At 37.9% G+C, this 18492-nt stretch overlaps 1 protein-coding gene across 2 annotated transcripts in view; it reads right to left on the minus strand.

Annotated features, from left to right (window-relative positions):
- PARP8 (poly(ADP-ribose) polymerase family member 8) overlaps positions 1–18492 on the minus strand; it is a 110421-nt gene that overhangs the window by 37311 nt on the left and 54618 nt on the right. For both annotated transcript variants that reach the window (XM_041424572.1, XM_041424571.1), the window contains exons 4-10: positions 16431–16520; positions 15012–15082; positions 12589–12666; positions 7956–8050; positions 4616–4676; positions 3492–3582; positions 619–685 (exon numbers count right to left, since the gene is read on the minus strand). In XM_041424572.1, coding sequence (XP_041280506.1) covers positions 619–685; positions 3492–3582; positions 4616–4676; positions 7956–8050; positions 12589–12666; positions 15012–15082; positions 16431–16520 — 553 coding nt within the window. The remainder of the gene's footprint in view (positions 1–618; positions 686–3491; positions 3583–4615; positions 4677–7955; positions 8051–12588; positions 12667–15011; positions 15083–16430; positions 16521–18492) is intronic.

Consider the following 18492-nt stretch of genomic DNA (forward strand, 5'->3'; position numbering starts at 1 on the left):
ACTAAAGAGGTTTTTTTTTTCCCTCAGGGGTTTCTTAATGTTGTAATGGTGAGATACTAAAGCCTATATACTTAAAAATTTATTACATGTATAAAAGCATATGCAAAGACATGACTCAGCTAAATTGTCTTAAAAAGAGTTGTACTATGACCACATGAAACTGCCGGGTTTTTTTACTATCCTTCCATCTTGTCCTCAAAACATGGATGGCCTAATTTCTGTGGTATATCCTAGAGACAAGCATGAAAGCATGGCCCCCTCAGGGTATGCATGAAGCTCAAAAAGACTTTTTCAGAGGCTTCACCATCTAAGCAGAAACGTGAAATTGAACATTCCTAGATATCGTCTTCATAACTTTTATAGCTTACTTCCTAAAAGGCACCAAAGTCACAAAAAACCCTGGCAAGTAACACAGATCAAGTCCTCATCAAAAGCGATCAAACCCCAACTTAAAATGGCAAATATTGACTTTTATTTAAAGATAAACAACTTCAAGATACTTTGATCCAACAACAAACCTGACAACATGAATTTTATTCTACTTGACCGGAATAGTCCTGAAACGAAAAGACTGCAATATTTGCCTATAAACATGGGTTTGTACTTTTCTAGACTTACTTTTTCAGCTGATGTCCCAGCCCAAATCTTTCCTTAGTAGAGATCTGAAATACATCCACAGTTGGCACTAGGAAAAAAGGATATTTTTTTGATACATGAACTTACAGCAGTAATGACAAACTTGTGATCATGTAAGTCTTATTTCAGGACCCTCTTCTCTGTGGAGGTTGACTACGGACAATTGAATTGAAGCAATGGCAAGACTGGACATGTCATCTAAACATGTTAAGAAAGGAACGGTCGTTTTTGAAACCTCAGCCAATATAATTTACAATTTTACACATGGAATTCTCCCCAATATATCTCTTCCCACCCATTTCATTTACAAAAATATATCTTTTTGTACATATATATTATGCAAGTAGCAAGCAGCATCAGATTACATTTATCTGGACTGGCAGTTCATCTCACCTAATATTTTAAACTTTTTTCCCAAGTAAGTAGCCCATACACAGTAGAGTTCCTGTGGCTACAAAGAAAGTCCAGAATGAAACTGAATTAATTTGTATCTGGACTTTGTTTCTAAGTGCCATCATCTAAGTACCCGATATGGGAATTCTGGTGGCTAAGGATTACCCTGAAATTTCCTCAAGGCCTGTCCTAACACTGGTATATCCATATTCATGTCAGAAATTGCAAATGTACAGGGTAAAGGATGGAAATTAGCTAGTGGCATTACTAAAGTCCTTCAATAACATTTGCTAGATAGAAGTGGCAGATGGAAGCCAGTACTTGTTGAGAAAGCCCCAGGGCCTCAAGGCAGGAGAACCAAAGCATATTACAAGAACAAAAAAACTGCATAATTTGTATTGCATAAGGTGGTAATGACCAAAGTAAAATCAAAACAAAATTAACCCAAGAAATCTGGGGTTTATTCAAATTTTATTAGAAATGGAAAATTATTGATGTGATTCTGACCACTCAATTTTATTCAGAATATCCAAGTCTGTACTTTAATTTTGCTGTAATAGATTAAATTTGATAATAAAATACAATATACCTAAGTAAATAATGCAATTTAACTTAGTTCAAAGGTCAGCAGTTTCCTCTAATGTTATTATTCAACTAACACCAAACATAAACTCATCTTTTAAATACAAACTGATATTTTTTTCAAAAGGGATGAATGATTTCATTAACTATAGCAATATCTTTGGATTGTCAAATTTCAGACACACTGCAGGGGGCTGGTGGGATGGGGAATACTTCAAATATCATCATACCTACAATCAGCAATCTTAAATTCTGACATTTAGATGAAAATTTTTGTCTAGACTCTACATTCAGACGAGACATGCCAATACCTCCTCTGGCTGATTCATCCTCTCTAAGTCAGGTTTCTAAGGCATGAGGGACAAACTGCCCACGCAGACACTAGCGAGACAAGCTATTAACTAGAAGAACTACCTAAAATCAGTACATTACATGGCTACAGGGTGCTGCTTATATCCCCCACTGTGCTTTGCAATGTCCTGTTTCTCAATCAATAGAATGTAGCACAGCAGAAAAAGACACAGCATAAAGTTCTGGCTCTGTATTCTCAAGAAAACAGAAGAGGAATTCACACCATTAACACAAAAGATGGTGGATCTCACTGTGCTTTGCTAGTAAATAAAGAGACACGGCTGCAACAGCAGCTGAGCTCATAAAACCAACATCAGCAAAGTTCTTGCCTGTGGCCCTGCTCCTGCCTTTCTCAGAACTCCGGCACTCCCACAAGCAGTCAGCTGCAGCGCTGGCAACTACGTTTGCCACCTTAACCTTGTCAGTGATGCAGAATATATATTCTTGTTACTTCTCATTTCTCACTGCATGCTGTTCTACACACTTCACCTTCTCCTATTTGCTGCACTTCTTTATTTTTTAAATTACATTTTGATGGGAACGCTCTGAATAGTAACACTGCTTCCTGCTATCACAAATGAATACTTGAAGATATGGATATTAATAAAAACAATTGAAGTAATAAACCACAGACAAAAAGACCAAAGTCAAGGGGAAAAAAAGATTGGTATAATGAAATGTTTATTTGAATGAAGAGAATATAGTTATAGTTATATAATTATAGTTAGAATTGTTGGACAACACATTCTATAGAAATAGCTCATTGGGACAGATTTTGCTAAACAGGACTGGAAATATCTATTCATTTCAATTCTCCCACAGATAAAAGCATGAACTGACAGCCTGTACTGCAAGTCTCCAAGGCTGGGCAAGTTATTATCCAAACTAAGTCTGACTTGCACTGTAAAAATATATCTGAAGTTGACTCTCATATATGAATTCTTCCAAATCTTCAAAATCAGTTGATTCTTCATGAACTTGACCATTTTTTCTCTACTGAGAAAACTTTATTCACTTAAGATTTTTTTCAAATCTGAAGATTGCCAGAAATCACATACTCATGTAGAAACCAGAAGCTGAAAGGGCAATTACCATGGCCTGACTCTTTAAAGCTGCATGAAGAAGGGCATGCTAATGCACTGCACAGGCCTGTTGTGTATGTCTTCATTATCAGTCACATTTCATCTGTGCAGGTGACGTTTGATTTCAAAAATGAGGAAATCACATATTAGAAACTCTCAATCTTTACTGCTCAACCCTGGTTCCTAGGGGAAGCAGTTGCATCTCAAAGGATATCAGGAAAAGGAGTTGCAAAAATCATCCTACGAAACTTTAAATTAGATGCCTGTGTTACTAGAAATGGCCCAGCCATGCAAATACATGCAAGCCTAATTTCAAATCAATAAGACTCCTCTCAGCAGTAGAACTGAGCACATGCAGGGTCAAAGATTTGGTAGTGAATAAGTGTCTACCCCATGGCCCAGACTGGACACCACACAAAGCACAAGAAGAATACAAAATTGACCAACCTGGACCATTTAGGTACTGTGTAAGTGAGCAGTGCAGTCGCACTATTATAGGCTCTGTGCGAATTACATCCCAAGCCACAGCAATCTCCTCCTAGTGTAAGACAAAAAGAAAACAGCAGACATCATTAGCCATCACGAGGAACTACTGCTTTTTGTCAGTCTGCCTTAGGGCTGCTATGAACACCATCCATCCATTTACCCAGCTGTTTACTATCTACTCCAACATAACACATTTGACTCAGGACAAATTATGGCACACCAATGCTCCCTGAAGAGCAGTGTCAGACTAATTTCAGTTCTTGACTGAGCTCATTTAAACCAAGCAGAGGTTTAAACACAACACTGCATGTACAGGCAGAGACATTCCCATCTACCAACAGGAACTGCTTCAAAGCTGAGAAGCAAGCAAGCAAAAAAATCAGAATAGAAGTTAGAACTAAGGGCTAAGGAAACTTTTGCTCCTTAAAACTGGTCTAAATAATTCAAGCTATGATCAGATTTTCTTAAAAATTTAGTAAGGCTCAGTAACTATCTTATGTGCTGTGTGGACCTGAAAATAATACATATGCAGAAGCTAATGACCTTAAAAGTCTCATTTTTGTTCTTTATACAGAGGCCAGGAAGTTGCTGCACAGATGAGGTGAGGAAGTGTGAAGATGAATGACAGCAGAACAGCTAGAGAAGCCATGCTGCCAGCCAAGAAACAGCACTACTGTCCCTTTGCCAGTCAAGCCTCTTTCTAATCACTGTGCAGGAGCTCTCCTGACGAAGTCCTCTTCCCTTCAGGACTGTAAGAAGTGCTTTCACCTGACTTGTGTCTAGGTTAACAGAAAAAATAATGGTGTTTCATTTATATTTTTTAAAACACTTCCTATTCACAAAAAATGTCTGAAAGGAAATATACATGTGGCAAATAAAAGCCTAACACAGCATTTTAACAATGTGGTCATAAAAGGGAAGAAAATCTTTCTACCACGTATCAATCAATAATGTGACACCCACTTGTGAAGATCAAGTCTCCAAAAAAAAGGGAAAGTATCAGGGGTTGTCTAGAGAGTCTGATGTGTAGCGAAATTAAATGGGTATTAATGTTCATTATGTAATTCTGTGATTAGATTACTTACATCAAGAAAGCTAACATCAATATGTAGATCAATATCTACATCATCAATGGCTCCATATTCCCTGAAAGGAAATAATTACATTACATTAGAGCTCTTTAAAATACTCCTCAATCCAGGAGTACTTCTAACATGGAAGATTTTATAAAGGATTATCTTATCTGTAAAATCAGAATAGTTATAAAATACACATTTACATAGATTGGATCAATATTCCCAGTGGATAACTGTCTGCTGCACTTAAAAGCTTTTTTCAGACGATCTTGCTTAAAGTGGCTTGCTTTTCCACTAATTCCCACAAAATATCTCTCCATTGCTGCTACATATTTCTATGTCACTTATTGCACAGATGAACAAAGAAAAATTAATAGTCACACGCTACTCCCATTTATGGCACAAGAAAACCCTTGTTAATTTTCAAAAGTATTTCAGGTTAACAGCCAGTAACCTAATAATAGGCTTCAGATAAACCACTGAAGACATATACAACATAGCCAAGAGGATGGCATGATATATCTGGGGATTGCTTCATACATTCAAGCACATTTTTGTCAAAAATAAAGATTGCCCTGTAATGTGCTCAAGGCAATAGTTACTTTTTTTATCTGTTATGTGTAGTATTGCAAGATTCAGATTTAACAGGTATATTTCATTGCCATCTGAAATCTTACATTTAAACTACGAGTTTTCTGTCTCTTATTTTCTGACTCACCCTGACTGCCCTCCCTCAATGTACTTGAAGACTTCTCAAAAACAGAGCTAGAAAACAGTTATTCACACACCTGAACAAAAATTTTTCCTTTTCATTTACACTACCTAAGTAGACAATGTTGTAAAAGTACTATCTCTCAAATTTTCACAGATTAGCTTCCAGCCACTAGGATGTTTTTAACTTTAAAACTCCATTTCTGTGCTTGTTGTCACAGTGACTTCCATGTTTTTCTATTAAACTTGACTAAGTGCAGAGCAGCAGTTGTGCATGAATCAGTCAATAAGGCAGTTTTGAAACAGTAAAATGTAACTGTTTCCTACCAAAGTGACCTCTCAGCTGTAGCAGGGCTGAGTTTGCTCTGGAAATCACTTCAGCTCTTGCACAGTTTGATGAAGGGAGCCTCTTCCACCAAAATTCAGCAACCCAATGGTTCTCTCTGGTCAGGGAAAACCCAAGCTCACTCTCTAGATCAAGTCTGCCCACACACTGCACACACATGGCAGGTGACCAGCAGGACAGGGCTGTCTGTATTACAGGAGACTTCCCAGCCACCTTCAGTGCTGCTCCAGTGTCACCTCATCCACACTACAGCAGGTGCCGCGCGGGCACTCACTGATCTCCTACAGCTCCCTGAAAACCTGGCTTTGAAACAGGGAAGCTCTCCACCCACAGAATGGCTTAGCCACTACCCTACACAACAGTGGCATCTGGCTTTTTTGTTCACTTTCCAGAAGATCCAAACACTGTTACGGTATCTTAAGTAATTTTTATGAATGCAGGCTGGTGTTACTCACAAAACTCAGATTCAAAAGGCTGTAAACAAGAATAATTTTATAAATTAAACAGAGGAATGGTTAAATTTATGGAATAGAAAGATTAGTGAAGAATGAGTAAGATAAAAACTAGTTTTAACTGTGACATTTCCATATTCACTTGAAATCCCTTTGCCTCCACCCCACTACTATCCTAGAAGATGAATTTTAGACACATGATGCTAACTCTAGTTTTAATTTCCAAAGTTGACATGAGGAGGAAATCATGTTTTATTCCAAAACCTGCATCTTATGATGTGCTGTCTACAATAGCTTCATCAACACATCTTGATTTTGAGTGTCCCAGAGGTCCTCTGCCCATAAATGCGTAAGCAATGTAAAGAGATCAGCTGGGTGGATTACTTTCTCAGGGCTTTTGTGGCCAGCTTTCTAAGGGCAGTGGTGAAAAGCATGCAGGTACAGAAACTTCACTTTTACATGTAAAACTGCCTCTGTGACAGCAAGAGATTACTGAAAGGAGGGTCAACTCTCTAGGAAATATCCACTCTCAGTGGAAATTGTCACACAAACGCTCTCCTCTTAGAGAAGTGGAGCTGCACAAGAAGGATGAAAATCAACACTTAAAGCTGTGGGGTGTATTTCCAAGAATTGGTAAATATTTTCAGCTGTAATAGAGTGGATAAAGCATTGAAGTTTTACACATGCCAAAAGCAGCCACAGGTGTCAGTTTCTACTAGAGTGAGTTCAAGGGGATCACAGTGCTTCCAGTGAAACAGCTGATTCAATAAATGATACACATTTTAGTTTTTCAAAGGTTTCCATTTTAGGAGCTTGAAGGAATTTAACAGTTAACAGTTTAGCAAATAAACATTTATTCATTTCCTAAACCTATATACAGCTATTCAGATTTCTATTCCCCAGGTTCTTGAAGTGTAATAAATTTATATTTAATTTGAAAAGGTATAGTACACCACAGCTGTAGGTATGCTCTCTCTTCTTCTTACTTGGTTTGTATGACAACTTCAATAACTTCCTCGCAATACAGGACAAGTCTATTACATCTTACCTACCTGGTATTTTTATGGAATTATTAAGATTACATTGATGGAAAATGAAGTTATAAAATACATGAGCCTTATTAAAATATATATGTAACATGCACTATGGCAGAAGCATGCACATTCACATATGCCCAACAGAATTAGTGTGCAAATACTCTTAGCAATTCATATCTGACCACGGTTCTATTACTTTTCCGTGTAGGATACTTTAGACCCACACAATCTGAAATCTTCCCTAATCTCTGATCAAACCCTAGCTTCTTACTGTCTCTCTCATTATGACAATACAGAGTATTTGATCACTCGTTCTACCTACAAACAGCTTTTTTGAAGAGGACAAACTGTTATTGTGTCTTCTCTCTCTCTTTTTCTCCTAGACTAGACAAATCCAATTCCTTCAGTTGTTCCCTAGGGAAAGTATTTATTAAATCTCTTATCATTCCTCTTGTTCACCTTCAGGGCAAAATATAGAATATGACAGAAAAAGAGTTTAACAAGGGTTTAGAGAAATGTCAAATAGTAATTTACAACATAACACAACTGCCTGACTAGAACTGAAAAAGACAATGACATTTTAGAACAGGGCTGTTCTCAGCACAGCTACTTGTAACCATGCTGAACAACAAAAGAACCCCTCAAAACCCAGCACTGATGCTGGTTTGCAGTGCTCCCTCCTTTTGTCACACATGCAGAGATCACCAGAAAAGACTTGTGCTTTGGCAGTCAGGGGAGGTCCATATAGAATTCAAAGTCCAAAACATTCAAGGTTCCACAATACAGAAAGGCCAGTGCCATACCTGAGAGATACTGCATTAGGTCCATAGATCTCTCTCACTGCTGTTAAATCAGCCTCCAACTGTGGGTGTTTATGAAGTTCTCCATCATAGCTAACCTGTTGGGGAAAGAAAATATCTTGGGAGTTCTGTATTTCATTTCTGGCACCTGACTTAGACTATTTACTCTCTGTAAAATACGTTGCATTAAGATTCTTCAATGCCACACTCAGAAGGGACAAGTTGAAGCCCTGAGGCCACCTCATCTGCTAAAGCAGTAAGATTTTCAAAGCAGGCACCTCTGCCTTGAAGCGTTTTGAGGGTTCTCTTCCTGCTTGTGGGAAGAGAAGCTGCAAAGGACTCATCCATCTGTCCTGTTTTGTTCTGGGACACTCGTGTATTTTAAAAATGTTAAGTACAATAAGAACAAGATCTCCCAGTCTTCCCATCCTAGTCCAAACCACTATGGCACAAAGGTTTGCTCGCTCTTGTTTGTTGTCACGCTCTCTTATACACTAGACACAGAATGGCTTGGGCACAAGAGAAGCATGAAACTATTCTCTATACCCAGCACCTCACCATCTAAATTACATTTTCAGCTTACTCACCGGTTACATTTTGCCCACCAGTGCAATAGTATTAGATTAAAAAAAAAATTAAAAGAACACTTTCCCATGTTAAGTGTTACACCAGAGAAGGTATAAAGGCTATACATCTAGACAACAACCCCCCTTTTTTTTTCAAACTCTACATGAAAAATGAAAAAAGTTATGTTTGTGCTTACAGCAAAAAGCAAAACTTGTGAAATGGTTTGGTTGGACTGTAAGAAGTCAAAATGATTAATATCCTTCTATCTTCTACAAGGTCCAAAATACCTCTTTGGGCATGTAACAATCTATTAATCATCTGTCTATTATTACCTTCCTCTCAAGGAAAATGATCCCGATTGTATGAAATTAAATCTATGTCTTTAGAACAATTAGGATGACAGCAATTCCACAGAAGTCAATGAACTCCCTAGATTTGAAGATTCAGAAATGAGCGCAGGATTTGCTCTGTAGCTTTGACAAATTTGGAGAGCAAAGCAGCAGAATGCAATTTATCCCTTTAGACCCACACATATATATATAACCTTATACAGGAATCCTGCACAGAATTCTTGTTATTGCAGAGCCACATTCATATGCAGTACTATTTATTCCATTTGTACACCCAAATCAATAGGAAACCAGTTCTATGACACTTTCAGATCTGATACTTAGAGATGTGCTTTTCAATTTACTTAAATGTCAGTAGTACTAAAATAATAATCAGAAGATCACCTTTTTACATTTGAAAATCAGCAGAGAGTAATTTGATTAGACTCAGACCTGGAATTCCTTAAGTATAAAGGACAAAATTCATCGCCATGGCATGGACATGTATTTTTCAGAGATACCAATGATATTCATGACCAGAAGATTATAAAAAAGTATCCTTCCTTTGTTTGGGCAGGCATGTCAGAACAATTTTCCAAGTAGAAGAGCAAGGGAAGAAAATTGTTATTGCAATTTTTTTCACTTTAGGTAGGGGGAAACCAATCCTTTTTCCATGCTCATTACTCAGAGAAGAATTCTTTAAAGATGCGTAAATAATTGCTGTCCTGCTTCCAAAGAAAGCGCAGCGATCATTTCACAAATTGTAGCTGTGGTGCACTTGCCACCTTTGTTGGTCCTAAACCAGATTTTTAAATCAGTCTTATCTTTCAATAATAGTAAAATACAAAAGGAACATTATGCAGAATGCCACACTGCTCAAAATAATGTTTTTTCTAAACTATTTTTTCAAAATTAACTCAAAAAGGCAATAAAGCAGTGCTCTGGCAAATTTTAAGACCACATTATGGTACTTCCCGGCTCTGAATTAGTGCCACAGACATATTGATGTACGCAGAGGAGGCTGTCAGGGCTTTGTATTTCTGCATTTTTGAGTATGTCTTGTAGCTGAAGCACATGAGACATGCAGAGAGAGAGCCAAAGGCAGTAGTATTTCTGTTTTCATCTCCTGTTCTTATTTGCAAATGTAGAAGATAGTGATTCTAAGCAACAATTACCAGCGTTGCAGAAAAAGTGAATACAAAAGCTAAAAAAATCTGATAACTCTGCTGTGACTGAAAGGTCTATGTTCAGGAAGTCTCTGTTTTTAATCTGAGACCTTATTCAGATTATTTTACAAAAGGTTGCTTTTTAGAAGGAGATTAACTGATTTACAAACCTAAATCCCATTGAAAATCAATAGGTCTTAGACTACTGAACCACTTAGCTACTTTAAAGTATTTATCCATTAAATCCTTAGGGAGGATTACAAGCAGGTGCCTAGGAAGTAGATACAAACATTTAATTTTGTTGCAAAAGGTTGCATCTTCTTTACACTGCCCATCAAATGCCACTTCCCACCTTCCACAGGCCTTGTTGCATCAGCAGCAGCAGCAGCTCTCCTGCCTCTTCAGCGGCAGCCACTCAGAAATGCTAAGAATTATCCTGACCTCCATCCTTCCCAACTGTATTGCACACAATTACACTGGCATCTCTTCCCTCTGTTTCTTAAAGTCAGTATTTCTGCACCCTCTCTCTGCGGGCACAGCAGACACTTGTTTCAAAGGAAGGAGCCTGCCTTGCTTTTTCCCCACATATATGGTCAAATCTTTTGTCTCCCCATACACCTGGTGCTCACTTGACAACTCCTACAAACACTCTGCTTGAAAAAGGATTGTTCTTTTTTGTCTTTCAAGGGACTTCTCTCATTACCTGATTTCCTATTTATGTTCTGAGTCCTCAGCACTATTTTTTAACTCTAAATGTCTTCGTTAGCCTTTTAGCTTTTTTGACCATAAAATTTTAAATTAGACGTGTCCTTTTCCCCTTTTTTAAAATACATTTTCTGTGATGCCTTCTTTTTTCCTTTCTTGTTCATCATATTTTGTTTATGGATATTTTATATTCAAAACTGATTTTTTATTGCAGACCTGATTTTTTTTTTGCCATTCAAATAAATGTATTACCTCATAGCGAAGACAATACAATATAACCCAGCTTCCATTTTAATATAAGGCACTTAAATTCTAACCAGTGTCTATTACACAGGCCTTTTATGCCTTGCAAAATACTGTACTGCTATCTGTATTCGTATCTCACAGGCAGTGCTAATATTTATTAATTCATTTGGGCACTGCCAGGCATCCTTTAGGAAATGTATCAGCCCTGGTTCAAGAAATAAGCACTCCCAGCTGTTTTCTGCCTTTTCCTTCACCTTGAGGTTACTGCCCTTCCTTCAGAGTTGAAAAATGAAGCGAGTACACACAACTCATCACTACAGGACAAGATCAGAAGCTTTTTCCTCTCAGGCAGATTAAAATAAAACATCTCTCTTTGCAGTGAATTATGTGTATGGTCCTCCCCAGCACTCCCCAGCATGGGGCTGCAGGAGTCAGCAGCTGAAGGGAGGCAATTCCTGCAGTCATTTCTAAAGCGAACATGAGTCAATTCCCCATGCTGGCTATTTCAAACAATGAAAATAAATTATTTCAGTTCCAGCTTCAATATAACTTTTAGTAGCTTTTCAGGGACACGGGATTGTTTTTTTATTTGTTTGGTTTTGGTTTTGTTGGTTTGGTTTGTTTTTTTTTTTCTTCACTGTACAGCACCTCAACATGAATTTTGTGCGCTAACCCCACCGCACGGTTGGCTCTGCAAGAGAAGAGGCTCAGCGATGTCCTGCTCATCAGCATCCCACGCTCTCTGCACCGACCCACCCTGCTGGCACTGCTGGCGTGCTCCTGCAGCCTTGGCTCCGCACCCAGGGCACGGATGGCTTCAGCCTCAAGGCTGAGGTAAGGGACAACCTTCACAAACAGCGACCGTAACTCACTAAAATGTTCATCGAAATAAACAGTTCTAATAAACACAAGCGAGGAATGATTCCTTGGGGCAGCACTGAGGCAAAAAAATAAGAGAAATCTGAATAAAGAGACTAGCAGCGTAAAGCACACTGCAAAAGAAAAAGGCATGAAAAGATTTTATTTCCCAATACACAAGAGAATGTAAGAATTAATTCTGCTGAGGGAACAAGAAGGAAAGACAGAGAGCAGTGCAATCATCTAAAATATGCAGCATTTTTCAAGGTGAATTTTACTCTAGAGCTCAGAAAAAGAATGGACTATTGCCTAGACCAAAATTGTTTTGTAATAACGATTTTCACCATAAAAATGCAGTGCTCTTTACTTTAAAAAATGGCAGTTCTCCAGAAGGAAACAGATTTGGATCCAGCCTGACTTCCCATTTGTATTAATAATGGGGTAAGCTTTACAGAGTCAGTTATCTGTTTCCTGAAAGTAAGCAAGTACCTTCTATTTTCAAGCTTTCTGAAGGGTATTTGCTTTTTCCATTCTCACAGCTTTGCAAAAGTAAGCAAAGTGATCTTATTTTGAAAATGTTGTAATTATAACTTTGAACACATTCAATATTTAGGCCATAAAATGCTATGCACATATATACACATGACACTCTACTCAACACTGAAAAAAGTAAGATACTAAATATTATAAATTTGTAATGGAATGAATATAAGAACCCTCAAACATTACTTTCTTGGAACTTGTACAAAAAATTTCCTGCATTACCTGTCCTCCATAATAAAATTCCTCAGAGTCATTATCTCCTTCAGAGTCTTCTTCAACTGTGCTGCTGTGCCGTGACTCCTTAATGCAAAAGGAAGGTTAACAATGATAAAAGCAATATGTTGACCTTGCATGCACAGATCTAAAGGTAACTACAGGAATTATGCCTTTACGAATAAGCTCAAAGCATCCTTTCTGAAGAGATCTTTTAGTATAATTTTTCCAGAGGACCCATTTTAAGAATGATGAAATATCACATGAAAAAAACACCTAATACAGGGTACATAAAAACACCTTGAATATAGTTGGAGAAATAATACTTGTGGTTAGAAACACAGCATGGTATTTTAAACAACTGGATAATTCCGCAGACTTTGTGGCGATACTTCACTCTGTGCTTTTGCTACACAAAGCACAACTTTCTCATCAAGACTGGTTCTAGACACAGATCTTTTGGTGTGTAAGCAACCTACTACATTTTTTTTTTTACTTTATTCTCATAATTAAACCCTAATAGTTTCAGGAAATAAGCCAAGTCCAAGCATGGAATATCTTATGTGTCCTTCTGCGAAAACCTGACACTCTGCTGCTTAATTATCATTTTTAACAGAAGTTCCATCCTGGTCTTAGGAAAGTTTCAAACTCAACTTTCTGAGTAGCTCTTCTCTGAGATAGTGAAAAGTAAGGATTAGAGAGTCCTATGCTTACCTAAGTAAAACTTGCTCCAAATATGCTGCTTTGTGAGTAATACCAAGTAAACTGATCTGATCCTGGTACTGCAGCTCAGCATGAGATAAAAGCATGAGTTTCCCGCCACTAGAACCTTTACTTAAAATTATATAATTGCTTGAGAAAGTAATTCTTGTTTCTCACAATTCATGTGTTATTTCTATGCCCTATGGTGACTATCAGCCCCTAAAGAACACCTAGTAAAATCATCATTCCTCACTTCAACCTGAACGTAATGTATTTAACCCCTTTTTTCTTATTCGTGTCCTAAACAGACATGCCATAATGGAATAGAAATCAGAGATATGAATCGAAAAAGTAGAAGTTACCCTCAAATTCCAGAGGCATAAATGTCAGCATGAATACACAGTTATCACCAATTTCTGTGGTCAGACATTCTAATCCCATTTTTCTACCACTGCCTCTAAATTCCTGCTCTATTCACTGTATGTATACATATATAGTGTATTTACCCAACCTCATGGCAATTTCTGTCAAGACATAAAAAATAATTTCTGCTTCCACTTCACTGAAAATAGATAGAATAACTTCAGTCTTCTTTGTTTTATAATAAAATTACTTCAGAGGGAAGTATGTTTCAAAACAGAAATCAGCTGAAGAAAAATTCTACACAGAACTCTCACATTAGAATAGTGACAAATCAATCATATCCTAACCCAGCCTTGAACTGTCTAGCCAACAGCAATCAACAGTGTTAAGAGATTTTTTTATAAAGGGGCTTTTGTCAGTAATTTCGCATTTAAGTACCTCAATCAACTAGAAACAAAATAGAAGCTCAAACTCAGTCCCACAGAAGCTAAGTATATTTCAGGCTTTTTAAGGAAACGGGTAAATTCTTCCCACACTTGTTTTTCTTATGTTCACAGAGCACTGAATACAATGATGAGGCAGTAGGAATGAAGCAGCTTTTCACGTCAAATGACATATTTCATTCACTAAAAAAACCAATACACATAGCAACTAGGCATGCTTACCTCCCATTTCCAAGGTAAGAAACTCAGCACCCACCCTTACCAAAGGAAGACTTTAGGTCAAGCACCTCAAATCCTGAAAATGCTCAATCCCTTGCTTGAGGCAGGAGCCTGTGTGGTGCCTTTGAGGCCATGACACGGTCAAGCCCCAAGTGAGGATTTCACCTTCGTGCCACTTCTTCCTCAATGTCTCAGCGAGACCAGTCAGAGAGCTGTGCAAGAGGCACAGGGCAAATGCCACCATGCCTGGAAAACCCTAACACTCAAGACCCTGCTCATGGTGAGAAGAGTCCTACAGAGGTCTAGAGTCTGCAGCTGGATTGCTTGTGGCTATATGATGAAGCAGTCAGCAGGAAGCAATTGAGATGAGGTCTTATTGTGCCAGAGTAAGGTAATGGAATCACTGTCTGCTTTTCCAGGAGAGCTGTATATTTAGGGCCAAAAGAGTCTGTAATACTGCTGAACAAAAAATGAAACACCAAAAACATATTTCCTAGGATAGGAGGAGAATCTCTATCCTAACTAAGTGAATCACTGGTTAATCCATTTATGAAACCCTGAGAAATATGGTAAAACATGTAAACATGCACAGATTGAATAAGCACATTTTGATAGGAAGTCTATGGTAAACATTCGTATTCTATTATTTTCTTTTGTTCCTTAAAATAAGTTCTGTTAAAAGACACATACAAGAAATATACATACCTCTCCATTCTCCCTCTGTAATTTTGACTTTATGGATAAGCAATAGTTGACATCACTGGTTTTTCTTAATTCTTGAAAAAACAAAGGAAAACAAGGAACATATGTGTGGAAAAAAAAGTGAAATAGTTTTGCACATGCAGACTTGGAATTCTTAGTTGCAGTAGTAGAGCAAATAAGGAACAAAAAGTTACAGATATGAAATGCATCAAAGAGTTTACAATGCCACAGTCTAAAATTAGGAAGCCTCTACTTCCCAGAAGACTTTTTTAAAGTGTGAGCTGAAACTCAGCTGATCCATCTAGGACATTTGTTTTTCCCAATTTGTGATTTACAATTTTTTAGTATCATTCATTAATTTAATATAATTTATAAAAGAATGAAAAATCAAAACCCCTCAGGAAACAAAATCTTCTATATAAAAGATAGGTTTTTACTCTATTGTAAACTGTAAATTACAGGCTTAATTTCTTTTCAAAGTAAAGAAATATTGGCAAGTAAAATTTATCACAAACTTCTGATGGTAATAGCAAGATTGTGTTTGTGTGCCACTGCAATAACTTCAGTAAGATTATTCTTGATTTCCATCTGTATTAATGAGATAGAGAGTGAAGATCATACTGGTGCCCCAGTGGAATTCAAAATAATTCTCTTGTTATGCAAAAAAAGTCCTAAATAATAATAATAATAATAATAATAATAATAATAATAATAATAATAATAATACGAAGTGAAGTGTTCCTATCTGAAGACCTGCTAGAATTAAGAGCGCTCTGTGCAGTTTATTCTGCAGCCTGAAAAAATCAGAGAATTTTTCTGCTAGAATCTAAACTGTCTCCATGAAGTGTGTGCACAAATCTTTATTAAATACAATATAAATATGTGCGTATATCTGACAAGCATACCCTTTCATGTATCAAGTACTTTTTGAAAATAAGGAAATTATTTATAATGAGAGGGCCCCCAAAATCATTGGGAAAAAACAAATAATTTTTCTATAGAGGAATTTAGTGAAACAGCTGAACCACTTCCTGAAATAATTCACCAGAGGCAGTAGCAGTTACAGACTGTTTCATCCACAGTGGTGAAGATTTAGTGAAGTTTTAAGCAAGTGATCATGAAAACTCATAACTGGAAAGTATTAAGCATCTCTAGCTGTATTCAAGGGGACTTGCTCTAGCACAGGCTGCAAGACATTAAAAGCAAAAAATACATTCTGCACACAATTGTAGTGATCCCCAAAAGAAATACTTTAATTTCTTCTGTTCTGAAATGTTGGACAATTTACTAGAATAAGCCCAGAGAAAATAGCAAATTGTACAGCTGAACCCTTTAACATCATATCTCCCTCTAAGTGCAGATAACATATTTGCTTTCCTCCAAAATTATGAATTTGATAAAACTCTTCAGAGATAGGATTACCTGTAGCAATTTGGTGGAAAATTACTGGAATTGGCTCTGTTGTAACTAAAACATCTTCATCGTTATCAGAACTGGAAACATAAGTGTTATCTACGAAAGAAAAACACTTTGCATGGTGAAGTTCCATTGTGCTTTGTCAACCCCTTCCAATGTTTCCTATCCCAGATTTTTGTGACAAGGAACCACTCCCCAGATGCCTAGGGAAGCTGAGCACTAACACCTTCCTGGTGTGTTTGGGTTTTTTCCCTTGAAATTGTTAACAAAAAGGAAAATATTATAAGCACAGAAAATTCAGACCCAAACTTTATAAAGCAAAACCATGGAGTGTGATGTCATGGCTTCTGTGAGTCACAGCAAGCACTGCTCTGAACCAACCCACAAGGTTTAGGGTGGCCAACCTTTCCCAAATAAAATACTTGTTCTATGTTTTTTGCTATGTCTGACACCACAACTCAAGCTAGACCTGATATGCAGAGTGAAAGCTGCACTGAGAGCTGGTTGTTAACAGCCAATTATGCCAAATATCTGTGCCTCATTTTGCCTAGTCACATAAAGGTTGTTTGAGCATCTTCAAATCTGTGGATAACCTTTCTTCCACCTGATTCAGGGAGAAAAGAAATCCCTCCCACTTAGCCAAAATATTAGTATGTATGAATATTATAACTATTTTACTAAATTTTCTTTAAAAATGTAGGGATTAGACTGAGGAGTGTGTCTGTTGGGGTTTTTTGGTTTGGTTTCTTTTTTATCTTTGCAACTTAATGTTTCCTAACAAAAACCAAGAAGCAGCAGGGTCTTCTGTATTATCTGCAGGAGCTAATTTTGAATGTGTTGCTGAATTTGCTTATGAAAGTAATGATGCTTTGTTTTCTAATGGTCCAGGCTGAATTGAAACCTATGCTCCAGAGCAGAAAGGCTGACAATTAAGATAATCACAGATAAAGTGGCAAATAAGACAACTGAAAAAAGGACTTACGTATTACACTTTTAAACACTTTGTCCCATATCAGCAACATGCATGAAATCACATGCAATTTTAAGCATACTGCTGCAGCCTCAAAGCTTTTAAGTGCTCCCATTGAAAATGTTGCAGGTGTTAACATTAACTGGGAGGGAAGTACAACGATACCATCCTTTGCATCCCAGCAGGTCTTAGCCACCTTCATCAAGAGCATGGGGCTGTGGCCCTTCCTTGCATGGTGTGCCAGGCTGGTCAGGGCAGCAGCTACACCACACACACACACGGGTTTTCCTGGCTGCCCTCTGCAAAACAGCCTTTCTGCCACACCCACACACATCTGCCAGGTCTGACTCTGTCCCACACCTTCGTCTACTCCCACTCCTGTGCTGTCCTGCGAGGCAATCTGAGGATCTGTGGCTGGCTCCACGCACAGACGCTGTGTGCCCGCAGTGCTGCAGGAGGCCAACACCACGGATGGGCAAGCCCTGCACTCCTGTGGCACAGCAAAGCATCAGTCTGTGGCTGCTCAGATACACACCAGACATGGGGACATGTTTTACAGCCACGGCATCATGTGAACTAAGGAGGTCCCTTCTGTCAGCATTCATTCCTTGCCCCACTTTTGTGCATTGGCAGGAGGGGTGTGAGCTACAGCCAGGACAGCTGCAGCTTGCCCTCTGCAAGAAGCCCTGCCTTGACTCTGTTTACATTCTCCACCTTGTCACCATCATTTCTGTGTCCACCTTGCACACACAACACAAGCACATCTGTTTCCCAGTTTTGGGAGTGTAAGTTACTGCTACAGAGTCTAACGAGCTGAGACAATTGAGGCCATCATTTGGCTATAAATAGACCTAACACCACATACATGGAAGAGAGAGAGGAAATCCTTGTGCTACAGCTTACTGCTGTACAGAAAACTGGGAACAGAGTATGTTCTGTACAGAATAGACATACTTATATGGAAAAAGGACAGCTCAGCTACAGGTTTTATAGATTTTAATTATATTTTTATGTCCATTGTAATTCTTTCTTGGCAGCTGCCAAGTTGTTTTTTTCTTTTGCTATTTGGCAGCTATTCAGGGTTTTTTTTCCTTCCAT

Source organism: Onychostruthus taczanowskii, unplaced genomic scaffold (genome assembly GCF_017590055.1).
Source record: "Onychostruthus taczanowskii isolate IOZ18803 unplaced genomic scaffold, ASM1759005v1 scaffold83, whole genome shotgun sequence".
Taxonomy (NCBI): Eukaryota; Metazoa; Chordata; class Aves; order Passeriformes; family Passeridae; genus Onychostruthus; species Onychostruthus taczanowskii.